Source organism: Cynocephalus volans, chromosome 8 (assembly GCF_027409185.1).
Source record: "Cynocephalus volans isolate mCynVol1 chromosome 8, mCynVol1.pri, whole genome shotgun sequence".
NCBI lineage: Eukaryota > Metazoa > Chordata > Mammalia > Dermoptera > Cynocephalidae > Cynocephalus > Cynocephalus volans.
This window is the reverse complement of record NC_084467.1, coordinates 134046290-134073280: the sequence shown is the minus strand read 5'-3', so window position 1 is coordinate 134073280 and position 26991 is coordinate 134046290. Positions and strand designations below refer to the sequence as shown.

The 26991-nt window shown below is 40.2% G+C and overlaps 1 protein-coding gene across 1 annotated transcript; it reads left to right on the top strand.

Annotated features, from left to right (window-relative positions):
- Positions 1 to 25804, top strand: LOC134383818 (quinone oxidoreductase-like protein 2). Its single transcript, XM_063105251.1, has 10 exons — positions 1 to 52; positions 136 to 244; positions 1953 to 2049; positions 3384 to 3442; positions 3998 to 4063; positions 4844 to 4953; positions 5844 to 5925; positions 10077 to 10258; positions 12704 to 12932; positions 24010 to 25804. Exons 1-10 carry the CDS (start codon positions 3 to 5, stop codon positions 24076 to 24078), a joined length of 1053 nt encoding a protein of 350 aa, XP_062961321.1. The 5' UTR covers positions 1 to 2; the 3' UTR covers positions 24079 to 25804.
- The last annotated feature ends 1187 nt before the right edge of the window (positions 25805 to 26991 follow it).

Genomic DNA, 26991 nt, shown 5'->3' with positions numbered 1-26991 from the left:
CCATGGCGGTGGTGCTTTGGAGACAGTGCCTCCCTCGGGCGTGGCTCTGCAGGTGCAACCCCGACTCTTCCCGGAGCCCCGCACGGCAGCCGCGGGGTGCGCCCCGGGTAACCCGGCCCTTGTTCCCCGTTGCAGGAGGGCCGGGCAGGGCTGCGGCCGGCACTACCGCGCCGCGCTTTGCGCCGAGCTGAAGCAGCCCCTGGCCATTGAGGAGGTGGCCCCCCGCCCTGTCCGGCCTCACGAGGTAGGGTGTCTGGCTTGTCTCCGGGACCCCTCGACACCCTTTTCACGTTCCCCTTCTCCCCGCCAACACCCGCACCTCAGGCTTCCTTCCTGCAGCTAGTTCCCAGTTCCCAAGCTAGGGGGCGACCGGGAGGCTGGAGCGCAACTTCTTCCTGGGCCGGAAAGTAGAAGCCTTCTCAAAAAGGCTGAAAAGTGCATTAGTGGAAGATTGTTCCCCAAAACACACGGATAGGCCTTTTTCTGAGGCTCCAGAGCTGTTGCCTTAGAAACAGAGAATTCTGATTTGCACACGACTTTGCATAAGCACCTGCAAGTTATATAACCTCTGACAGGGGGAAGTGGGCAGTGGGCCTCAGTGTTGGGGACCACTGGTGAGAGGGAGAATGCAGCTGTAGCCCTGAAGTGACACTAACATGGAGCCTGTGGCTGAAATGGATTATTTGGAGAAGTACATGATGGCAGCCAGTCTGCTTCCTGGGACTCACATGCCGAGAGATGTTCATTCTTGAATCATCCTTAAGTCAAGGTGGGGTGGCTTGAGAACGTATGTGGGTCGTAAGCTTGCCAACAACTGTGTCACGCACAGAATGTGCACAGGCTGAGGGCTGGGTTCCTTTGTTCTGTCATTTGTCCAGACAGTGCATTGTAAGGAATTAGCTCATGAGAGCTGCAACTATGTTAGTTTTACTCGCCATTAAACCCCCTTCGTCTGGAGTGGTGCCTGGCATGTGGTAGATAATTAAAAAATTGTTGAATGAATGAATTTTGCAGGTAAAAATGTCTTCTCACCAATACAGTCACCTGTCACCTCTCTACTAAATTTATACAAACAAATAAATATCGTCTATTTGGTGTCTTAGCCTTCATTTCCTCCTGTGATTTTAACCTGTGTTGGCATGTGTTAGTCTATGACAGTAGTTCTCTAGCATGCATCAGAATCACCTTGATTCTTGTTAAAACAGATTGCTGAGCTTTGTCTCTCCAGAGTTTCTGATTTAGTAGGTCTGGGATGGGGCCTGAGAATTTGAATTTCTAACAAGTTCCCAGATGGTACTGATGCTGGTGGTCTGGGACCACATTTTGAGAACCACTGGCTTACAAGTTCTGGAGAAACTGATGGCTACACAGCTACAGGTCTGCCTTTGTTTCTGGCACTGTCCGAAACACAGAAGATGGGGATCTAGGAGTAGCTTCTGGGATTCCAGATTCACAAAACAGCAGGTCATGTTGCTATTTTGTTTAAAACCCTCTATTGTCTTCCCAGTGTTCCTAGTATGAAGGCTAGAATCTTCAATGAGGTGTGGTGCAATCTCTGTCCTCTCTAGCCCCATTTTTTTCTCCTCTCTGTGCTCTAGGCTCACTGGTTTTTCTTTTATCCTTGCGGCAGGGCCTTTGCACATGCCAATGCTTTTGTCTCTGCCAAGCTTTTCCCTTCCTATATTGAATAGTTAACTCTTAGGTATTCTTAGTTCAAGTGTTACTTTCTCAGAGATGTTTTTCCCGACTTCTCCAAAAGGTCAAATCTCCCCATTATGTGCTTTCACAGCACCATGTATTGTCCCTTTTGTCTCATGATTGTACACAGGCTCTTAGTTTAGTACCTGGCATATAGCTGTCATTCAGTAAATATTTTTGGTTTAATTGGTTGAACTCTGTCTCCACGGATGTACAAAGTACTGCTCTGCTTTGCTGCTCTATTTCCTTTGCAGGTCAGAGTTGATGTCCATTTCTGTGGAGTTAACTTTGCTGATATTTTGGTCTGCCGTGGTCAGTATCAGGAAAGGCCCCATCTTCCCTTCATACCTGGTAAGTATGGGGGGACTAAGTGCCACATAACTGCTTCAGGAAAAGAGTATACGGAGATTTTCAGAACCACGTGCTTCATCTCAGGCACTACTCTGAGGGTTTGCCTGCCATCAGGGATGTTTCAGTTTGATATGTCAGCCTCACTGTTAATTAGAACCACTATATTTTGAGTCCTGCGAGGGCAGATTCTATGACTGTCTTGCTCACCATTATATCCTCCAGTCACGTTGTACTTGGCTCATAAGTACTTTAAAAATTAATAAATGGACAAATGAATTGTCACATGTCATTATGTTCACCAGAATTCTGTTCATCAGAATCATCATTAGCCATAGTCAGTTCCTTTTCTTGCTTGGTATTGCTTCAGTTTTGCTTCTTCAACAACAAAATAAAAGGATCACAAACATCTGCTTGCAGCTAAAACTTTCAGCCTCACAAACACATTCCCAAAGAAACCAAATGCCAAAGGATCATAAAGAAGAAAAAGAGTTTATACATTTCTTAACAGCCCACTGTCTGATTTTCATTATGTCCAATCTGATTACTTCAGATCCTGAATCTGTGGACAAATGCCTGATTTTTGTTGTGGAAATTTATTTAAAGAGATATAAGTATAGCTTAGCAAGTATACAGTACATGTATATTTTATACGGATATTTACTAGTAAGGATACAGTGATTGCAAAATAGTTGCTGTGTTTTGGTCTTAGGGTGTTTGGTTATGTCTCAACAGTTGGAACCATTTCCTTCTGTTTGTATTTGCTGAAATGCTGGATGGGGGGAAGATGTCATAACTCAGTTGAGTTATTCCCCTGGCAGCTCAAGTAGGAGATCTATTATCATTAAATTCGGAAACTTCAGAGGTGGAAGAGGAAAGGGCAGACACCACTAATTCATCCAGTTGAGCCACATACCATCTGAATAAACAGAGTTCACTTGAGAGCCTCACAGTACAGCATAGGAGACATGAAAACAGATAAATACAATATGATGAACATTGTAATTGGAGTGCTGTAGGAGTCCAGTGATCGGGGTTAAAAGTAGCTGTGCACCTGCGATTCTCTGTGCTTTTGCACATTCTGGAAAATTTCATTTGTGTTGTGATAAGAATGGGACTGCTATAGCTTTTCAGGTAGTGACCATGAAATCTTATGCTCACTTTCCTTTGCTTTGGGTATAGCACTCTTACTCTTCTGCCTGGGTGGGGAAAGGGTGAGTGTCATCTAAACCCTGTGAGCTCCGAAAATCTGATGGAATGGCCTGTTGATCAGGGTTCTCTCATCTCTGTGGTGCTAGGCTTTGGAGATAACCTAATCTTTAAACAATATGTTTTAGGAATGGAGTTTTCTGGGACAGTACTGGAGACAGGCACAGATGTCAGCACAGTGAAAAAGGTAAATTAGTTGAAATCTAGGGAATCAATGTATAGTATGTAGCTATGAGAAATGTGCTAACCTTATTTGTAGCCAAAGGGTCTTGCTTCTCCTGGCCTTTGCCAGCAGACACCAAAGGGCAACCAAGATGGAAGGGGAAGAAACTAATTCTGAATTGAGGAAGGAAGCTGGTAGAAGTTCCTGGCTTTATTAAACTTTTTATTGTGAATAAAAGGTAGAACCTTGGTCTTTAGTCACTGAGAGGACAGAGAATTCTCAAGTTTGTGCCTCTCGTGAAAGAAACTAACACTGGGATTCTAATTCATGTCAATCTTTTCCTTACTCTATTCTGTCATTGTCTGAAATGTTCTCAGATTGGCTTGGCAACCTGGTGGTGGTATTGAGAGAATAGCTGTTTTACTTACTAAACTTAATTCTGAATAGATAATTAAGGCCAACCTGTGTCTTATGGGTTCAGAGATGGTATTTTCTTTCTTTTTTGATTAATTCAGGGAGAGGTGAATGCAAGTCCATGAATTTGAACATATCCTTAATGCTATTTTTTTTTTTTTCCAGGGAGATCGAGTTATTGGCATGAGTGGCTTTAATAGTATGGCAGAAGAATGCATCATCGACCAGAAGGTATCCCTACCTTTCGTGTTGAATGCTTGGAGATTTTTTTCTCCTTTGTTTTCTTCAATTTTCACCTATCCTTCATTTCTCATCATCCTCTTCTCCTCTCTTTTCTTTGTATTTGTTTAGTCATATCTTGTTTCTCAGCCATGGTGCTTTTTCTTTTTCTTTTTTTCCAAATGCTAAACTCCTTCTTTTTATTGGTGTGAAATCCCTTGCATAGAGCTTTGTTTGTGTCAAGTGTTTTAATGAAGAAGGGCATTTGTTTTCTGAGTTTCTGAACTGGCTGGCTGTTCATTTGGGCCATAATTAGGTAGTTTTGGTAGAAAAACTGGTTTGGGGCTCTGAGCTGGATGTAATGGACTTCTCCAGACAATGCTATGAAAGAGAGCCCTGGGAATGGAGCCAGCCAGGGTGGCCTGGTATGGTTGTGCAGGATGTGAATGGTGCCCCCTAGTGGTGCACAGCATACAGTTTTCCCCCACAGCTTTATTGAGGTAAAATTTACACACCGTACAATTCACCCATTATAGTACAGTGATCTCTGGTCTATTTTCTGTAATTTGGGTCCTTCCTGAGCCAGATGCCAGCCTTGGGGTTTTAGAGTTTGAAGTTCAAGCCCTGAACCCTGCCACAGCTTGCTTGTTCTTGACTTCCACTGGGTTTGGTTATGGGCATGTGTTTCCCTTTGCAAGTCAGTCACTCAATCAAATCAGAATATTTATGGAGCAGCCTTTATGACTAGGTGCATGTGCTTAATCCTTAAGTTACCATTACCTCCTTTTATAGATCCTGTGGCAGATTCCAGACAAGGTCTCCCTACGAGAAGCTGCTACCCTACCTATATCCTATGGCACTGCTATTTTGGCTCTAGAGCATCGGGCCCGTACCCAGCCTGGGTAAGGACTATGTAGACAACAGAGGACTAGATGGTACCCTTGTCTGATATCACAAGTGCTCAGCAAGGCCCTGCCCCTCCCCTCACCTTCTCTTTCCTTCCCTTCAGTTCCTGTCCATTTTGGCTGAGGAAAGGCCAAAGGGAGGTAGCCACTTGAGAGTGAGTCTGGGGACCAAGGGGGAATCCTTTTGTTTGAGAGGGAATGGTAGACTGTGAACTTGGCCAATATGAATTTGGAAAACTATCTCTCTCAAACCTGACCACTCTGGAGATCACTTCATAGAAAACCTTGAAGTTTAGAGAGTTGGTTTATTTAAATTCACTTCACTCTGAGTTTAATGGAAGCCTGTGGTGTTTGTTTCTCTGAGGCTTGGTTGGGTGTGCCCAAGTGGGGTATTTCATACACAAAAGTGCTGAAGTTTCCCACTTTGCCTGGAGCATACATGCTGTCTCTTGCTCTTTTCAGAAGGCTGAGCCTCAGAATTGCTCCAGTGAGCTGAGTTTAGTTGAGCAGTGACCATTACATGATCACCACCTTCTGTAATTTGGCAATGTTTAGTATGAGAATGATTTTAGGACAGAATTTCTGAAGCATAAATTGGAATGGCTGCTCAAAGGAAAGGTTGCCGCTGACATGAGGGAGTGACCACCTAGAGATTAAGGAATCCTTTTGCTGGGAAGTCTTCAAAACTAGGCCAAATTAGCACTGATCTAGAAGTCACATACATAACCCAGCCATGAAAGCTGGAGAGCAGATGTACGTGAAGGGTTGAATGAAATGACCTCTAACATTCTTGCTTTACAATGTTTTTGTTCTGAATGTTTGTGAAATCATATTACTGGATGATTTTTGAAGGTTTCTGAAGTAACATTTATTTATCTCCGGCACAGAGAAACTGTTTTAGTGACGGCAGCAGCAGGAGCCACAGGCCTTGCGGTGATAGACGTGGCAACAAATGTTCTTCAGGCCAAGGTATTTGCATGTTAGAGTCTCCATTTAAAAAATATCATACCTCCAGTATTCAAACATGGGATATATTCATTCATTTATTAAAAATCATGTGCAAGGCACTAGGGATATAAAGTAACCTACAGTAGGGTCTTGCCATCTATTTGCTTACAGGCTAGTGAGGGACCTAGCAGTAAATCACTCATCCTTCAAGTTTCTGGAAGCTGGCAAGGTCTGACTCACTTCATGGCTTCTCCAGATGCTATTTTCTCCACCTGTCGTGCTCCTGAACTGTCTCCCATGCATTTCAGATTTAAACTCAATTGTCACTTTTTCAGGGAAGTATTCTCTGTCCCTCAGACTAGATCAGTCCCCTTTGCCCACTGTATATGCTCTCATAGCGCCCTATACTTCTCTTTCGTAGTACACACCTCAACATGTGGTTACTCCTTTACCTGGATCATTACTGGATTAATGTGTTCCTCCTACTGGACTGTAATCTCTGTGAAGGCAGGGTCAGTCTGTTTGGTTCATCACTGTAGTCCTGGCACCTCGCATAGAACATAGTAGGCACTCTACTGTTTCTTATATGAATGAATAAATGAATGAACGAATGAATGAATGAAAGACCTGTCTCTACAGGAGTATTTCTCTGAGACTGTGGGTGTCAGAGAAGGAAGACTTCTTAATGAAGGTGGACATTTAAGCTGACTTTTGAAGGAGTAGTAGCAGTTGAATAGAGGATGAAAGGAGGAGAAGGTCATTGTTGTGGATTGAATGTCCCTCCCACCCTTGCAAACTCACTGAGGCTTGAATTGTGTCCCCCAAGTTTTATGTATTAGAAACTTAGTCCCTACTGTGACTGTTGAGGCTTGAATTGTGTCCTCCAAGTTTTATGTATTAGAAACTTAGCCCCTACTGTGACTATTATGGTAATTGAAAGGTGGGGCCTTGAAGAGGTGATTAGATTGTAGGATCATGCTGAGGTGACTAGATTAAAAATGGTGGTCATGGACGTGGTTCTAAGAGTTTTTAAAAGGAGAGTGTAGGAGGAGCTATTTCTCTCTCTTCTCCACCATTTTGTGCCATGTGAGACCCCTGGGTCACTGTTGCCACCACCAAGGCCTTCACCATATGTGTTCCCTGGACTTTGGACTTCCCAGCATCCGAAACTGTAAGCAATAAATTTCATTTTCTTATAAAGTATCCAGTACCAGATATTTTGTTGTAAGCAACAGAAGTGGACTAATGCAGTCATTTTAGTGGTGGGAGGACATATTCAAAGACAGAGAAATAGGAATTAGTACAGTGCATTCAGGGAATTGCAAATAGCATCTCTGGAGCCAAGGACCTGTGTGGGGAATGGTGGAAGGTGACTCTAGAAAGGTGGGGTTGAAGAATTTGAACATTTATTGGAAGCTTTTGGGACCTATTGAGGATTTAAAGTAGGGAAATGACATGATCATCTGTGCATTTTGAGAAGTTCACTTTGGTAGCCATGGGGATGAGGGTCAGGGTCACGGGTAGTCTGGAAGCAGTAAAGGAAGCTCCTAGAGCAATCCAAGCCAGAGATGATGATGTGATGGTACCTGAACCGAGGCAGTGGAAGTGATGAATTCAGAGACAAAGTGGAAAAAATTAGGGAGTTTAGTGGCTGAAGTGCATCCTGCTATCATCAAAGGAACAGGACTTTAAAGTTAGCCTGATGTAGGTTCACATTCCAGTTCTGCCTCCAGCTTAATAGCATGTTTCCTCATTTGTAAAGTCATGCTTTCTTCATAGACTTGCTGTGGCGATACTGAGATCACACGTGCAGTGCACCTATTAGAGGGCATGGCGTTGGTTAGAATCTTTTAGAAAAGAATCCTGTTATTCTTAGGCATTGAGTGGGAAGGAGCAAACTAGGTTAACTTGAAGAATCGCCATTTATTGAGTCTGAAAACAGAGGAGGAAGTGGTGAGTTCAGTTTTGGACACGTTGAGTGTGAGGTTCCTGTGGTGCCTGCAACTGGGATGTCCAGGAGGCAACTAAATATACAGGTTTGGAGATAATTGGATTGGTTTGGAATTTCTTTAGGTGGCATCTCTCCTTTTTCACATTAAGTTCTTTTGGGAAGGACATGTGAGTTCTGAAAGCAATCTTAGATGCCAGGAGACTGCTCATGGGATATGAACACATTTCATGTTAAAAGGATGGCCTTTCGGCTCCTCTTAGTGGGAGAGACCATAATTGGTTTCATTGTCTAGAGCCACTGACTAACATTTCTAGGAAGTTAAAATTGTACCATTTGTTTTAAGTAGTTATAAGAGGTTAAGTAGAAAAATTTGCTTCAATTCAGATATTAAAATTAATCTAAGCTGTATTTTGTTTAGCAGCAATAATGGTTTTAGACAAAGGCAAACAAGAATAAAAATAGTGTTACCATGCTGCCTACTCAGAACAGGTCATTTTGATAACACCTTCCATCCACAGCCTTTCATATTGTTTCCAACATGCCTCCACAGCAATTATCTTACCCTCAATTCTTACGAGGCCCCTGGGAGATGGGTGATATAAGTGTTTATTATCCCTGTTTCACAGATCAAGAAAGTGAGTCACCAAGAGAGAAAATGATTCACCTTGAGTCTCACTGAGACCTAGTGAGAATTCTGGGACCATATGAGGTGCCTGTCCCCAGTGTAGTGTCTGCCCACTGTGGTACTGTGTGCTAATAGCCCTCAGTGAACTGCAGCTAGGTGAGGTCTCCACCAGGGAGTATTCGAGGCTAGCTTTTAGTTTCAAAAAGCTGTAGGTGAGTTTGGAATCTTTGAAGGGTACTGATTCTTGGAGTGTTTGAGTGCAAGTTCTGAGCATCACCCTGGGGCCAAGATGTTTGTGCTGGTGGGGGCTGCCCAGTGATGAGGCACCTCTAGGTGTCGTTTGAATGTTTGCAGCTTTTCTGGAGACTTCCAATGCCCAGACTTCCCCCCCAGGGTGGCCCATCTATTCCATCTATGCCATCTGTACCAGGCCTTAGGCAGGGTTTTCTCCTCGGGGGATGGAGTTGAAAATCATGAACTTTGGAGTGAGGCAACACTGGGTTTGAACATTTGTTCTACCACCTGCTACCTGGATGACCCTGGCTTGATTGCTTAACCTCTCTGAGTCTACAGAATGAGTCTCCATCTATAGAATGAGTCTCCAGCTTTAGAATGGGACCAATTATACCTCCTTCACGATGTTTTTATGAGGTTTAAATAGAATACACAATTGCATATGTGTAACAATAGCTTCAGTTTATCTAACACTTTGTTTCCAAGAGCTATGCGTACAGTGTTACATTTAATTTTTAAAATAAGTCATATTTTACCTAGGAGATAACTGAAATGTAGAGAAGCTGGCAGGTGCTGTTGAGGTTAAAAGTGTGGACTTGGGATGGATTATGTGGGTTTGGATCCCAGCTCTGCCTTTCATCGGCTGTGTGACTTCCTTGGGCAAGTTACTTGACTTATTTTGCCTCAGTTTCTTTCATCTATAAAACAGGAATAATAATAATGTGTATTTCATTGGGCTATTATGATGAAATGAGTTATTAATATATGTAAAACATTTAGAACGGTGCCTGTCAAATAGTATCACAATGTGTTAGTCCTTAAGAAGTGATGTGCCTAACATAACACAGGGAGTGGCAGAGTCAGGATTTGTACTGAGGTCTGTCTGACTTCAAGATCTTTCCACTGAATCTTGTTTTACTCTCTGGGGAGCCTTTCCTGATCTTCTAAATCTAGATTGGGTACCTCTTGTTTGCACTTCTAGAACTCTCTGTACTTACCCCATTCCACTGCTGTATCTTGCTTTTTTGACTCTAAGCTTAGTATCCAGCTTATATCCTAACTACTTGACTCATAGTAGATGCTCAATAAATGGTGGTTTCATTTGCATTTGGAGAAGACTTCGTGAGTGAGTGTCTTTTGAACCATCTCCTAGTTAGACCTATTGGGGGTCCAGGATTCCTAGAAGTGTGGACCTTGTGGCCAGTGGGACATGGAGGGCCTGTGGGATTGAGGCTAACTTGAGGGTAGCAAGGTCACATTGGTTTCCTTGAGTAGCACCCTTTGGCCAGAGGCTGGGTAGGTGAGGTGCACCCCTCTTGGGACATGTTCGGGGCCATCAGAAACCTTGTGTTCTTCATGCAGGTAATAGCTGTTGCCGGAAGTGACGAGAAGTGCAAGCTGGCAATGCAGCGGGGTGCACAGTCCAGTGTGAACTACAGTCAGGGCAGCCTGAAGGAGGCAGTGAGGAAGCTGGTGGGCACTGGTGGGGTGCACGTGGCCATCGACATGGTGGGAGGAGATGTCTTCCTGGAGGCTCTTCGCAGGTACGTGAAGGGGTCTGTTCAGAGTGGGCTTGAGCTGAGGCTCTGCCGAAACCTTTCTAGACCTCTGTCTTCCTTCCGGCCTTGCTTCTCTCTCCTCTTTGCTGTTCACTTCTCCTGTAGGCACTGGCATCAACGAGAACAGCTGAGTGGGTGGGCGAAAAGGAATAGAAGCAGAGAAAATCAGGAAATGCTTAAATATAGCAAAAACAAAATACCCAACTGGAAAATATCCAAAAAATGACTGTTTGGTTGGCAGTGTCAGATGCTTTAGAAATTATACATGTGTTAAGTTTAGCTAGGCCAGCCCCCACTAACTACTTTATATACATAGGTGTGGGGAATTCTTCAGACGATCACTGTTCAGATGTTAGAATCACTGAGATGGTAGTTCCCCTTTCTCCAGTTCACAGTGCACCGAGGGACAGGCTCTTCTGATCTTACTGGTTTCTGAAGCAGCCAGCAGTGTAGGTGTTTCCTTGGTTTGTTTTACTAAAAAAAAAAAGAAAAAAATCACTGGAGATTTAGTGGGACTGCTATATCACCCCAATTCTCATTCTGTTTTTAACCAGGGATTCTGGAGTATTCTGATAGTACTGGTTTTATTTCTCATGTCATCCTGGAAAACTTCATTTTGTGGTTTATCTCAGTTTAAAGTAGAAGAAACAAGCAGAGAGAGGCAGCCTACCCACAGAAGGGATCAGTTGGTTCTGCAGCCCCTGAGCTGGGAGGCAGGCAGTATATATGTTGGATCAGCTCTGCACTGTGCCCGGTACTGTGCTTAGAGAAGAGGCCGAGGAAGGAGTGTGTGGACTAAAGGAGCTCCAGGACAGAGAGCAGCTAAAACTCACCCTTGTCTGTGCCTTCCTTCTTGCCTTCCAGATAATTGTGTTTTGACAACAGCTTCTCATTTTCCTTCTAAAGAAGAAAAGCAAAAAGCAAAATCTGAACAAACATACACATATTCTATATCAAAGATGTTTACAAAAAAAGGTTGTTTTTATGACATTGCTTAGCATGCATTCTATGATACTTTTTGTAATGGGCTGCTGAAAACTTGTGAATTTTAGTTATTCCAAATTCTCTAAAGAAGCACATGACTTAAAGGAGTCCTAAATTGAGTCTTTGTATAAAGCAAATGATCCTTCATTAAAGTATCTTATCTTCTTATTCCTGCTTCCTAAGTTCAATATCTTCAAGCTGAGTAGTCTTGAAGTACAACCTGTGGTATGACATTTATTTATGCTCAATTTCCTTCCGCAGAGTGGTCGAGGCAGTTAAATAGACAGCCTTGATTCTGAAGTGTGTCCCCTTAGAAAGCTGGCTAGTTTCTTTGACCCCCTACTTTGCTTATGGCTCATTTATGTGTTTTTCTACTGAGGATCCCAAAGTAGGAAGGATGGTTCACCCTGCCAGTTTGTAAGGTCTGTGGGTATAATACATGTTGCTTTTCTTTTTTTTATTGTGGTAAAAATACATAATATTTATCACTTTAACCATTCGTAAGTGTACAATTCAGTGGCGTTAAATACGTCCATGATGTTGTGTAACCATTTCTAAGAAAAACTGTATACCTTTTAAACAATAACTGCCTTTTCCTCCCTTCCCTCAACCCCTGGTAACCTCTCTTCTACTTTCTGTCTCTATGAATTAATGTACATTGCTTTTTTTTTTATTCTACTTTTTTTTATTGTGGTAAAAAAACACATAAGATAAAATTTACCATCTTAACCATTTTTACGTATATAGTTCACTAGTGTTAAATATATTAGCATTGTTATGCGGCAGAGCTCCAGAACTTTTTCATCCTGCAAATCTGAAACTCTGTACCCATTACACAACAACTCCCCTTTTTCCCCTTCCCCTAGACCCTGGTGACCACCATTCTACTTTCTGCTTCTATGAATTTTACTACTTTAGATACCTCATGTAAGTGAAATCATACATTTCTCTTTTTGTGTCTGGCTTATTTCATTTAGCATAATGCCCTCGAAGTTCTTTCATTTTATAGCATGTGACGGAATTGCCTTCCCTTTTAAGGCTGAATAGTATTTCATTTTATGTATGTACCACATTTTGTTTGCCCATTCATCTGTTGATGGATACTTGATTGTGTTTACCTCTTGGCTATTATGAATAGTGCTGCTGTGAATATGGGTTTGCAAATATCTCTTCAAGACCCTGTTTTCAATTCTTTTGGACATACACCAGAAGTGGAATTGCTAGACCTGTTTTTTAATTTTTTGAGGAATCTTCCTGTTGTTTCCCATAGCAGTTGTACCATTTTATAATCCCATCAACAGTGCATGAGGGCTTTAATTTCTCCACATTTTTGCCAGCACTTATTTTCTGTTTTTTTGGTTATTTATTTTTTTTGATAGCTGTCCTAATAGGTGTGCATGTACATTGCTTTTTATAATTTCTTTTTCTTCTCCTCTTTCCTCTCAGCCTGGCGTGGGAAGGCAGGATCGTGGTGGTGGGATTTGCTGGAGGAAACATTGCTTCTATGCCAACCAACCTTCTGCTCCTAAAGAATATCTCTGCCATGGGGCTGTACTATGGTCAATACCGAGACCAGAACTTTCCTGTATTCTCAAAGAACCTCTCCTCAGCTCTTCAGTACTGCCAGGAAGGGCGCATCCAGCCATATGTCGGAAAGGTTTTTAAGCTGGAGGAGGTGAGACACTCTTAAGGGAAGTGATGTGAATAAGGCCAGGAAATAATTTGTGTCAAGCTATTGGATAGTTTATCTCTGGATACTATAAATCCTTTTATGGAATGAAAAGGTGAAACTGCAGCACAGAATAGCGGGGTCTCATAGGCTTCAGGACAATAGGATTTCTCCCAGCCTCTGGATTGCCTGGTTGTAGACTCAGGCGCAGTGTGACACTGAATCTGTGAAGGCCATGTGAAGCTGAATTTTGAGAGCTCTGTTTACATCACTGATGTCTCAAATAGAGGGAAGTTATGGTACTTTAGAAAATAATTTACACATGTTGATATGAACCTTGAACTCCACGATATACAAGCCTAAGAAAGAAGCACTTGACTTGACCTTTGGTTTTAAAATATAGCCATTTTAAAGTACAACCAGATGATCTAAGCTGGGTCCTGTGAACAGAACACTAAATCTGCCTGGGATCATAAGACTGTAATTCATCCGTTAATCACTGTAGTTAATTTTGTTGGCTATTCACTTCCTTTTTTCATTCCCCCACAGTCTCATTAATGTGGCTTAAACTTCCTCCGAAGTGTACTTGTGTGCATGCATATGCAATATAGTTGTAAATGTGAATCTGTTTGGCATTCACTGTAAAGTCTTGTTTTTTTAATTTTTTTATTTTTTGGTGGCTGGTTGGTACAGGGATCCAAATCCTTGACCTTGGTTTTTTAACTGGCATCCTCTAACCAACTGATCTGACTGGCCAGCCAACACTTTGAAATCTTTACTATTGTTTTGTTGGCTTAATTTGTTTTAATGTTCAGAATGTTTTGGTAACTCTAGTCAGCCATAGATGGGGGTGATGTTTTGTTCAAATGCAGATTAGTGGCTCCCAAGCTGTCAGTGCCAGACTTCATTGCTTACCAGCCTTCCATTTTTATGTATTTTTCCTGTGATGAGGCACATTCTCTTCAAATACGGTTTACTTTCTTCTTTATCTTTTCGGGTATGTGAGTCGAGAAGACAGTGTTCAAAGGTAAAGAGAACCTGACTGGCCATTAGAAAACTGGTTGGATTCTAATTCTAGCTTTGTACCTCCAGCCCTGCAATAGTGTGGAAGTCCCCTCACCTTTCTGACCTTCAGCTTCCACATCTCTCAAATGAAGGGATAGGACATTATCAGTGGCATTCAGACTGTGCTTCAGGAGCCACAGTAGGGATGTGGGGTGGGCAGGTGTAGACTTAAGCCTGTCTAGGCTCTGGGATCCCTTCCCTGCTGGGGCCTGAGTAGCTGCACATTTTCACTTTTTTGTTCATACTTTTCTTTTAAGAAAAGGTCTTGGGGCTTAACTTGAAAACCACCAATGTAGATAATTTCCAGGTCCTCTTCCATCTTGTGGCTTTTATCATGGGACTTTAAAACTGAAATTTGCTTCACGTGAGGCTATACCTGCCGATAGAGGCTAAGGACAATGAGGCAGTAGAGGAGTGGACACAAGTGTTAGTTTGAAAGGTCTTTTCTCTTTGTCGACGTGTTTTAGGTGCTGCTCAGGCATGAAAGGAAGCCAGAGGTGGATTATCATTTGAATTGTCCACATTGAAGTTCTCTCTTCTCTTAAACACGAATTAACTATGTAATTACTAACCTCCTGTCAGCTGCCATTTGTCCTTCTCCTTTCCAGTGAGTGTTGTGCATGTGGGATTTTTATAGTTCTTTCCATTTGGCTGACTTCGGTGTGACAGGTGGCTCTGGGTGGCCAGCTCCCTAACACCTTTCAAGCTTCTCATTCACATACCGCCCATTTACTATTTCTTCTCTTTCTCCTTCTTTCAATATGCAAACTATTGAGAGGAATAATAATAATAATAGTAATGGCAGTTCACATATATTTGGTGCTTACTATGGATCAAGAACTATGCTAAGTACATTACATGCACTTTCTCCTTTAATCTTCTCAACAGCCTTTTGAGGTATGAACCATTTTTATCACATTTTACAAATGAAGAAATCAGGACTTGTAGAGGCGAAGAAACCTGTCCAATGATTTGTAGTAAGTAACAGAGTCCTGATTTGTAATAAGTAACAGAGTCCTAGGCAGTCTGATGCCAGTATCTGGGCTCCGTGTGGCTGTGTCACACTCTACTCAAGCCAGGAAGTCACTTCTTAGAAACCTTATCTGTAGTATGGAGTTTATTTATCTATCACAGAATGATGTATGTAAAAGAACTATCTTTTAGGTAAAATGACTGGGACTCTTGTATTTTTCTGAGCAGAACCAGAATTAATTCATTTTGTTCTTTTAAAGTGAAGATGGTTAAATGAATATATAATTAATTTCACTGAACTCTAAAGCCTGGGTGATTTTTTTTCATGTAAATTAATTAACATACCAGAAAAAATTATTTATCAGAACTTCTTGGAGCTTAGAAAATGATCACTGTACTTGTATGTAGTATCAGAAATATTGATGCTTCCTAGCTGGTATTATCTCCTGAATATGTGGACTTAAAGATTTGACCTTGATAGTAGATATTAATATGATCACAGAGTTCACACCGTAGCCATCTTAATAGGTAGCACTTCTGCTTCTCCTTTACGTGCTTGTAATTACTGTTCAATGCCCATCTTTCCAGGCAGGCAGGGGCCATGTGCTGGCTGCACCTCTATATCGCCAGGTTCTGGCTCTCTTCACATGTCTGTTGAATGACTGAATGAGAGTGTGGGGCTCTGGGGTCAGGCCACAAGAGTTCAGACCCTGGATTTGGGCAAATTGCACATCTTTGTGCCTTAGTTTCTTCATCTGTAATGGGGGCAGTAATATACCCTACTTCCTAGGGTGGTTATGAGGATTCAATCAGATAATACATGTAAAAGCACATAGTGAATTTAGTAACTTTGTAAAAGCTTAATATGTCTTCACTGTAAAATGCAGAGTTGAGCTTTTTCAGTTCCCCTGAACTGTACCATGTTTACATTGACATCTCAGAGGGCAGGATTAGAGAAAAGGTCTTTAGATTTTGAATTTTAATTAGAATTTATTGTTTTCTGAATGGTATGTCTGTACCATGGTGGGTGGATCATGATTTGGCCCCATGATCTGTTCAGAGGATGGCATTATCTAGATGTGCAGAGTCTGCTTTCTGTGCAGAGCTGCCCACACATCTCGACCTCACACAGTATTAAACTCCTCAGATCTGAACTTGTTTATTACTTAGAGGTCAGAGGAGATCACCACATGAACAGATTTAATGGACAGAGATTGCTTGAAGTTTCCTCAGTATATCTGTGGAATATTCTTAAAAATGAAACTACTGTTTTAGTTTGGATGGTGTGCTAATTATAGCCCATCGTTCCAGACCCAGTTTATAGAACTCCCCATGTCTGCTGGCCCTACTTGCCCCAGGCCTTGGCCACCTAGCCACTAGTCGTGCTTCCCCAGTGGTGGCTTCTGCAGTCCATCCTGCCAGTCACACAGCCCAGACCACTGTCCCCAGGGCACATCTCGTAACACTGTTGATGGTCTCCTGCCTCCATTGTGTCATCAGGCAGGAGCTGCTGCAGCTCTGATACAGAGTTTTGAGCCAAATGGACCATTGAAGCCTCTGGCTTCCCCAGAGACTATATACAGGGTCTGGTAATGCAGTCCAGAATGTGGGGAGTTCACCCCTTTTGGCAAGCTGTGATGAATGAAAGACAGGAGATAAAGTGCTCTCCTTTTCTCCTCCCAGTCAGCTGTTTCATATGGCCTCTGCAGAGGTCCCATGTGAACAACAGCCAGGTGCATGTCCCCAGGAAGCAACCACCAGTTCAGGATCAGTAACACACCACCTTGTAGTTTCTCTCCTTCTTTCCTCGATTCACTGCCTCTATCACTTTCTCGATTTCCCTTGTCCTTCCCTCCCTGAGATTTCAACCCTCATTGAAGCATTAGGGCATATGTTTTGGTTAGGCCTTATTTTCTGAGGGACCCAAGCTAACACTTAACCTTGAAAATTTATTTTTTTTGTTTTTAGTGATACATTGCCTGACTTTCTTTTCAGTCAAGTTAATTGAGATATAATCTGCATATAGTAAAATCCACCCTTTTTGGGTGTACAGTTCTCTGAATTTTGACAAACATATATAATCATATAACCACCCCACCATAACGAAGATATAAGAACATTTTCATCCCCCCAAAAAGTTACCTTATGCCCTTGATAATCAATTTCCTTTTCCTGTCCCACAGCTCCTGGCAACCACTGATCCGTTTCCTCTCCCTGTGATTTTGCCTTTTCCAGAATGTCATATAAATGGACTCATATAGTACATAGCCTTTTGAGTCTGGCTTCTGTTACTTTGCCTAATGCTTCCGAGGTTCATGTCATTGCACATATCAGTAGTCAATTCCTTTCTATTGCTGAATAGTATTTAGTTGAACGGATGTCCCACAAATTGTTTTTTCATTCACCAGTTCATAGACATTTGATTGTTTTCAGTTTTTGGTGATTATGAATAAATCTTCCATAAATGCTCATGTACAGATTTTGTGTGGACATATGGTTTTATTTATTTTAGGGCTGAGATTTCTAGGTCATATGCTAAGGGTATGTTTAACCGTTTTTTAAAAAGAATTTGCACAGATGTTTAATTGGTTTCATTTTCCCCCGATCTCCAGTGGTGCTTAGATAACATCATTAGGCAAGAATAATGTAAGGCAAGAATTTGATTGTAGCTGCTTCTAAGTGATGAATTTAAAATAAATCTATACAGAAGCCTAAAATAACAGATGTTGATGCTCCTGAAAAAGGGGCAGGCTTGACTGTATCAGCAGCTCTTTCTCTGTGTCTCAGTTACTCAGAAGCAATTCTGTTTGACTCTACATCCTATGATTTTGAAGGCAAGACTACTATTAGTACATTCCTGTCAAAGCCCATAGCACACAGGGTTTCTTTTTTTTTTTTTTTTTGGTATATTCTGGATTTGAAACTGGTGCTCAAGTATACAAATATGCCCAAAGTCAAGCTGTTTCAACATTTCGCTTGTAGTGTTTTACTACTACATTTTTAACATTTAATAAGCTGTCAAACTGTTTTCCAAAGTGGTTGTACCATTTTGCATTCCTGCCGACAATATATGAGAGTTCTAGTTGTTCTGCATCTGCCAGAAACTTAGTATTATCAGTTATTCTCTTTAATTTTAACCATTCCAATAGGTGTGCTGTAGTATCTGATTGTGGGTTTAACTTGCATCTCCCTAATGAACAATGATCTTGAGTACCTTTTCATATGTTCATTTGTCATCTGTATCTCTTCTTTTGTGAAATGCATTGACTGACTTTTAAAAGAAGATTCACATCAACTTGTATCAGAGCAATGATATGATGAATATAATTCAGCTACAGCAGTGTATCACTAACCAGAAGTTTTTACCTTTTAAACAATCCCACTCAGTCTCAGATATATTCATTCATTCATGACTTTATTTTATTCATCAAACATTCACTGAGTATGTTATGTATGCCAGTCAATAAAAAGTAAAACTTAGTCCTGCCCTTAAGGAGTTTATTTTTCAGTTGGGGAGATCTCAGGATGGTGCTAGGATAGGGGAAGGACCAGTTTCTAACAAGAAGCATGGATCAGCATGATATATTTAGGGAACTATAAGTTACTCTGATTATTCCTGCTTGATGAGCAGAAACTTCACATCCTAGAACAAAAGCAATATCCTTACCCTGCCCCAAATTCCAGGTTGCATATCTCCAGAGACAGATTTAATTATGGCTTCATCTACCTCAAGACAGAACCAGGGTGCTGGGAACAGCCTGTGCATCTATCTAGGCATCAGTATTGTGCAGCCTTCCTCTCTGTAATGCAGCCTGTATAATAAAGAGGGAGGAAAGTGTCCCTAGGCATCTGAAGTAGTTGTCAAAAGACTCTGGTCAAAAGCCATGCATTTTACTTTTTAGTCTCTCACTCACAGCCTTATCACTCTTATTAAACATCCAGTCCTTAACACTGGTCGTCTGTTTGTCAAGACCAGGTAGAAACCACCAGGTAGAAAGGAACAGAGTTGGGTTATTTTTAGAAACAGCTACAATCAAAGTATAAGTGGCATGTGTACATGGAGAAGTAACAGAACAACTGAAAAACAGAATTTAAGGTAATGGATGTTCAAAATGATGAGATTCTCAAGTCATGGAACAGAAAGATTGTGCTCCACCCCCCACCAAGTGTATTTCAAAAAAAGTCAGGTCAATATGTGATATTTTAAAAAGATTTATGTGCAAAATGGTTAAAAATATGCTTTAGCATCTGAAGGGAAAACTTTCTTTTCATGTTAGCATTTATTTGCAGGAGATCCTTCGTTTCCCTAGGATGCTGGGTGGAGAAGTCTCACTGTCTTGAAGAATACTTATTTTCTCAAGTATTTTCTATTGCTGGGCTATGACAAATCACTGAACAGGGACTTGTAACTGACAGGGACAGTGATGCAGCTGTGAGTCACCTGGAGATAATCGAGAGGAGGCCTGAGTGTTTCAAATATCTGTTTTAAGCCTCTTGCCCCTCCGTGGCGTGAGTCTAAATTTGCTTAGATTGGAAAGGTCTCTGTGAGGAACAAGGTCCCAGAAGACACATTTTTGGAGCCAGGGGTCTCATGCTACAGAGATATTGCCACAGTTGATTTGTTTCTCTGCTTCTTTTTATTTATTTATTTTTTGTATGCTTTTTTGAGGATCTCAGTTAATCATAATCCTCATTTCAAAGCACATTTTCACTGCTGGACCATGAAAGACCTATCTTTTGCTTTTATGCCTGTATGTTTATGAATGTTTGTATTTACTTATCCTTTATGCTCATTTCGCCACTGCCTCTTTCCACTCTTTTTCCTGCCTTCTAAGCCACTCTTTGCAATGTGTTTGGTACATATTTTTTGAATTTATATTTCCTTGTAAAAAACAAGGAATTATTATTTCTTGTTTTAATTTTTTTAAGTTACGTAAATGGTGGTGTGCTCTGGACCTTGTTGTGTTTCTTAATTTTTCACTCAGTGCTGTCTTTTTAAGATCCATCTGTGTTGCTGTTCCTGTATCCAGTTCATCACTTTCCACTGCAGCATACGAGTGCCTGGTGTGCATTCACCATAGTTTACAAATCCACCCTGTAGTAATAAACTTCGGGGTTGACTTGATTCCCTGCCACCGTGATCATTATGGTAATAAACAGCTGCATGTGTAACAATAGAGACTTGTGCAAATGTTGCTTTGGGGATATTTTCCCAGGAGTAAGATTGTTGGGTCGTAAGATCTATACACTTAATTTGACTGCCAATTGCTCTCCAGAATGACTCGACCAGTTTATGCCCCTACCAGCAGTGCATGAGAATTCTTATTTATTTGCCACCCTGTTGATATGTAGTAATACCCAACTTTCTGATTTTTGCCAAACTGATAAAGCACAAAGTAGCATCTTATTGTAATTTTAATTTTTCTGATTTCTAATGGAATTTAAGCAGCTCTTTATGTGTTTGCTAGCCATTCAGGCTTCCAGTGAGTGCTTTGAATTATAGTTTAAACCTCTTGTGCAGTTTTCTACTTGGCTTCCTGTCCTTTTTTTTTTTTTTTTTTTTTTTTTTACTAATTTCCTTGTGTAATCTGTGTTTCTCAAACCTTAATGTGCATATGAATCACCTGGGAATCTTTTTAAATTCAGATTTTGATTCAGTAAAGGGAGGATGGGGCTCAAGATTGTGCATTTCTAGTAAGCTCCCAGATGATGCACAAGCCTGTGGTCCTTAAACCACCCTTTGATAGCAAGGTTCTAGATGTTAGATTCTAGAGTTTAGGTTCTAGAGTTTACAAAAGTCTCCATTCAAATTTGTCATGCTACTGTCACTTTTGTTTAGATTTACTGAAATCAAAGAAATCAATATTTTGCTTAAGATTATGCTATTCGGGTCTTATTTCAGAAGTCCTTCATTATCCTGGGTTACAATGATTTTCTTCTCTATTTTACTGTATAAACTTTATAGTTTTATTTTGCCCTTGAGGATTTAATCCTTATGAAGTCATCTTTGTATTGGGTATAAATCAGGTAACTACTTTTCATTTTCTTCTTCGTAATGAGCTAGTTTTCCCAGCACCAAATATTCCACTCTTTCTCCATTGACTTGTGGTGCTATCTTCATCTTTTTTCAAGTTCCAGGATATGCAAGTGTTTGCTCTCTGCTTACTCTTCTATTTCCTTGGTTCACATATCTGTCCCTGTACCACTGTCTCACAGTTTTTATGTTTATAGCTTTGAAGTATGTTTTAATACATGGAAAGGTGACTTCCACCATTGTTGTTCTTTTTTGGATTTGACTTAGCAATGTGTAGATCTTTATCCTTTTAGATAAATATTAGAATGCATTTGTTTAGTTCCTCAAAAACTCTAGCTAAAATCTTGAATGGGATTGCATTGATTTTATATATTAGTTTGGGAATCGATATTTTCACAATATTAAGCTGTCTCATCTGTGAACAGGGATATATTGCCATTTATTTAGATCTTTTCTGTCTCTTAATAGAGTTTAAAGTTTTTCTCCATAAGGTCTTGTGTATTATTCTTTGTTTTGTTAATTACAAGTACTTTACTATTTTGTTGTCTTTGCGAACAATATTTCTTTTCTTTTGTATTTGCTAGTTGATTATTTCTGATTTAGAGAAATGTCAGCAATTTTTGTAAACTGATCTTATGTCTTACAATCTTGCTGACTTTTCTTGTTTATCTGTTGCTTTGATTAGTTTTTTCATGTAGATAATTATATTGTCTGCAAATAATGATACTTTTGTCTATCCCATTCTTTGCTTTTTTAATTTTAATTTTTTGTATTTATCATTTATTTTATTTGAAAAATTAATAGACTATTTTTCAAGAGGTTTTAGGTGTACAGAAAAATTCAACAGAAAGTATAGAGGGTTCTAATACACTGTTTCTTCCACCCCCTCAGTTTCCACTATTATTAATATCTTGCATTGGGTGTGAGAAATTCATTACAGTTGGTGAGTCAGCACTGATACATTATTAACTAAAGTCCATAGTTTACGTTAAGATTTACTTTTTGTGTTACAGTTCTATGAGTTTTGCCAAATGCATAATGTTTTGTATCCACCATTATACAGAACAGCTTCAGTGCTCTAAAAAATCCACTGGGCTCCACATATTAATCCTGCCACCCAACCCCTGAATCCCGGTAACCACTGATCTTTTTACTGTCTTTATAGTCTTGAGTTTTCCAGAATGTCATACTGTTTGGAATCATACTGTATGTAGACTTTTAAACTGGCTTCTTTCACTTAGCAATATGTATTTAGGGTTTCTCCATGTCTTTTTTTGGCTTGATGGTTCATTTCTTTGTATCACTGAATGATAATTCTATTGTATGTATGTACCACAGTTTGTTTATTCATTCACCTAGTGAAGGGCATCTTGGTTGCTCCCAAGTTTTGGCAATTGTGAATAAAGCTGCTATAAACATTTATGTGCAGTTTTTTATGTGGAGATAAGTTTTTAATTTATTTCAATAAATACTTGGGAGTTTGATTGCTGGATTGTATGGTAAGGGTATGTTTAGTTTTGTAAGAAACTGCCAAGCTGTCTTCCAAAGTAGTTGTACCATTTTGTATTCCTACTAGCAATGAATGAAAGTTTCTATTGCTCCACGTCCTTGTCAGTATTTGGTGTTAATGTTTTGGATTTTAGCCATTCTGATAGGTGTGTGTAGTGGTATCTTATTGTTGTTTTAATTTGCAATTCCCTAATGACATATGATATTGAGCATCTTTTTATATGCTTATTTGCCATATGTTTATCTTTGGTGAGGTGTCTGTTCAGATCTTTTGCCTCCTTTTTAGCTGGGTTGTTTTCTAATTGTTGAGCTTTAAGAATTCTCTGTATATTTTAGATACAAGTCCTTTATTAGATATGCACTTTGCAAAATTTCTCCTAGGCTGTGGCTTATGTTTTTATTCTTTTCATAGTGTCTTCTGCAGAGCAGAAGTTTTTAATTTTAATGAAGTCAACTTACCATTTTTTTTTTCTTCATGGATTGTGCTTTTGGTGCTGTATCTAAAAACTCAGCTATACCCAAGATTTTTTCCTATGTCTTCTTCCATAAGTTTTATAGTTTTTCATTTTACATTTAGGTCTATGGTTCATTTTGAAGTTTTTTTTTTTTTTTTTGGCATGTGGATATCCAATTTTTCCATAATCATTTCTTTTTTAAAGAAGTTTTAAAAATTATCATTATTTATACATATTTATGGGGTGCAGAGTTGACTATCAGTATTTGTATATAGTATGTGATGATAAAAATCAATATTATTGACATGTTCATCATTACAAATCGTAATTACTTTTTGTGACCCTTACCCAATTACTCCCTGTTCACCCTCCCCCTGCCCCTTTCCTATCCCTAGTAACTACAGGTCTTTTTCTTTTCTTCTGAAAGTTTTCCCAGCACCATTCTAGAACAGACTATCCTTTCCCCATTGAATTGCTTTTGTTCTTTTGTCAAAGAGCAGTTGACTGTATTTGTTATGGGTCTATTTTGGGGCTCTCTATCCTGTTCTGTGGATCTATTTGTCTTTTCTTTGACTAGAATCACACTGCCTTGATTCTGTAGCTGCTTTTTAATTTATGTTTTTATAACCTTGTACTTCTGAAAAGGGATCTGAGATAGATTGCAGTTTCAGTTACAAAGGATAGGACAATTTTAATAAAAAGATAAAAATTGTAAAAAATTATAGTGTCGATTCTTCTGCCTGAGACTCCATTCTTTCAGAAGCTGAGTATGGACAGGCCTGAGGATTTTTTTACCCGCTGGCATTTATTTGACAACATTGAAAATTTTAGGTTTAGACAGAGAAATACTGAGGTTGGGTTATTCTTAAATTTTATTTTTTTCCTTTGTGCTTGTGGTGATTAGTGAGTATTGCATAGTTAGTTCTATATAGTTCATTGGAGATATGTCTTAACACTTTAGCTATTTTAATAATTGAACCAGCAACAAATGTTTGTTAAAATATGCACATACACAAATCTGACCATATTTTTTTCCATTTTTCTTTAGGTCAACGATGCCTTCCTTCATGTGATGCAGCGTAAATCCATGGGCAAGGTGCTTCTTTCTCTTAAATAAATCCTCACCTCAGCAACAAACTCAGCATGTCCAAATCCAAACTTATCATCTTTCCCAAAAACCTGATTTCCCTTCCATGTTTCTAAAGGTGCCACCACCTTCCTTACTAACCCAGGTTTGAAATCTTAGTACACTTAGTCCAAGCCTTTGATTCTGTTTTCTTATTGCTCACAATTAGTATGAACATATAGTTTATTGTCCAAACTAGGACCTTTCTGAGAGTAAAAGAATGCTATTAGTAATTTTACTAGGAAAAAGTGTCCCAGGCAAACCAGGATGTATGGTTACTGTATTTACCAATCGCCAACTTCCGTTATTCCTATCTCTAAGATACCTCTTACTTTCACATCTTCTTTTCCATCCTAACTATGTCTCATCTATTTCCAGTGATCTTCTAATTGACTTTCCTGTCTTTAGAATACCCCTATCCCCGTCATCCTTGTTATGCATTATTGCCATGGTGATCTTCCTGAAGCATAACTCTGACTAGGTCTTATCTGAGAAAACCTGCAGTGGCTCACTATTGCCTACATGGTGAAGTTTAGGCTCCTTGACTTAACATTTCATTATGACCATGATTTTGCTCCTCTCTGCTTTTCAGTCTTATGGTACACAATTCCACCTGTCTCTGAGGATGTACGTAGCTTTCCTGCCTCCCTCATTTTGCTCTTTTTATGGAATTTTCTGTACCTTTCATCTCTGTCAAACAGAAGCCTTCCTGACCTCCAACACCCACGTTTGCCATGTGCCTTCCCTCAGGACAGCAATAAACTCTTCTCTTCCTCTTCTTCATTTCTGTAGCTTCTTTCCCAGGATTTGTCATAGTCTGCCTTGTATCCTGGGAAGCAGCATGCATAGTAGAATGAATACGGGCTTCTGCATCCAAGATATGGGTTTGAATCCCAGGCTCACCACTTTGGAGGTAGTTACTTAAGGTCTGCATACCTTCATTTTTTTCTTACTGTAAAGTGGACATTACAATATCTACCTCACAAAGTTATTGTGAGCAGTACATGTAGTGATTGGGTAAAGCACATGGTAAGTGATTAGCAAATGATAGTTACTTTCACTTTTACTTTCTCTTCTCCTTTCCCAATGCATAAGTTCCTTGAGAGCAGGTACCATGTCTGAGTCACCTTTATACTTCCCACGATACCTAACCTTGTGGGTTACACTTGGTAAATACTCAGTAAACTGAATTGAATTTGAATTACCTGCAAGTCTTAAGTCATGGGGTGGAAGTAAGAATATATTGCCCTGGAAACCAACCAAATGTCCATGGACAGGTGAATGGATAAACAAAATATGGCATACACACACACACACACACACACACAAAAAAAAAAAAAAAAAAAAAAATGGAATATTATTCAGCCTTAGAAAGGAGTGAAATTCTGACACATGCTACAACATAGATGAACCTTGAAGACATATATGAAATAAGCCAGATACAAAAGGCCAAATACTGTATAATTCCATTTATATGAGGCACCTAGAGTAGTCAAATGCAGAGACAAAAAGCAGAATGGTGGTTGCCAGGGAAGAGGGGAGTGGAGAGTTAGTGTTTAATGGTACAGAGCTTCAGTTTGGGGAGATGAAAAATTTCTGGAGATGGACGGTGGTGATGCACAACAATGGGAATGTACTTAATGACGCTGAGCTGTACACTTAAAAATGGTTAATTTTATGTATGTTTTACCATAATAAAAATTTTTAAAAAATGTTACCCTCTCTTCTAAGTGTATCCATTCAGGTAAGAGAACGGAGTGTGAATAGAGTGTCCAGCGTAGGTGGAGGGAAGCGCTCGTCTCTGCTGCGTCCTGGTCTGTGGGGACAGATCCTGTACCTTTTCTGGGCACGGAGCATTGTACTCTACTCTTCCTACTGCATGAGCGATAATTCTCAAAAGGGAGGGGGTGGGTTGGGGATAAAAACTGGCACCTGACACGCAGGGGTGTGGGTCCTTCTTATTCCTGATGAGGTCCTCTTCCAGGAAATGTGGTAAGAGGCTTTGTTTTCTGATAAGCAGCTCAGGCTATTTTAAAACACCTATGTTCTTGGGATCTCTTCCACACACAAAAATTTTTTTTTTGAAGAATAGACTTGTAAAATAGGTATGAACATTTGGGGAAAGAATTTGAAACAGAAATTAGCAGAAGGAAGGAGGAGGGAAAAGATGTCAGAGAAATCATCCATGCGTCTGCGGTGAGTGCATGTGGTCTTCCATGAGGACCAGCCCACATGCCGTGCCTCTTCCATGCCTCAGTTGGTACGTTTCAGCCTTCTGGGTGCTTCATGCCCTGTGGTTCCATTGAATGACATGCCTCGCCTCACCTTTCTTCCCTCAACCCCACTTCATCTTGAGATGAACTATTTTTATATTTAAATGAAAATTGATTTTCAAGAATATCAAGATACTTAACTTCAAGGCTAATTTTAGAATTTCCTGACACCCTTTGGCATCACGAAGACATGCTGGATAGACTCTGGGAGAGAAGGAGGACAAATCAGGTTTGAGAAACGTGCACGAGCCTAGCCAGGAGCTGTCTATTCCACAGCTCAGAGCTGATCAGTAGGTGTCACAAGTTATAAAAATCGATTGTCCCAGTTCACTAATGTCAAAATGACTTAGATGGAAAGAGGCAGTCATTAAGGAGAGTGAATTTGCTCAGATTTAAGAAGTATTGGTTAGAACCCCTAATGACCTGTCATCTGCTTGCCTGTGTTCCTACTCCATTGGAATGATTTGATTTGAAAGCATTTGACTCATATTTTAGTCATCGTTTGGTTATTCCACCATCTGAGCCATTAGTTAGACTGAAAAAAGAATCAATGCAGCTCCAAGTGACAGTGTTTATTCTGTATTCACAGACTTTTCCCAGCTCTTCCTTGTAGGCTGGCTGCTGGAGATTC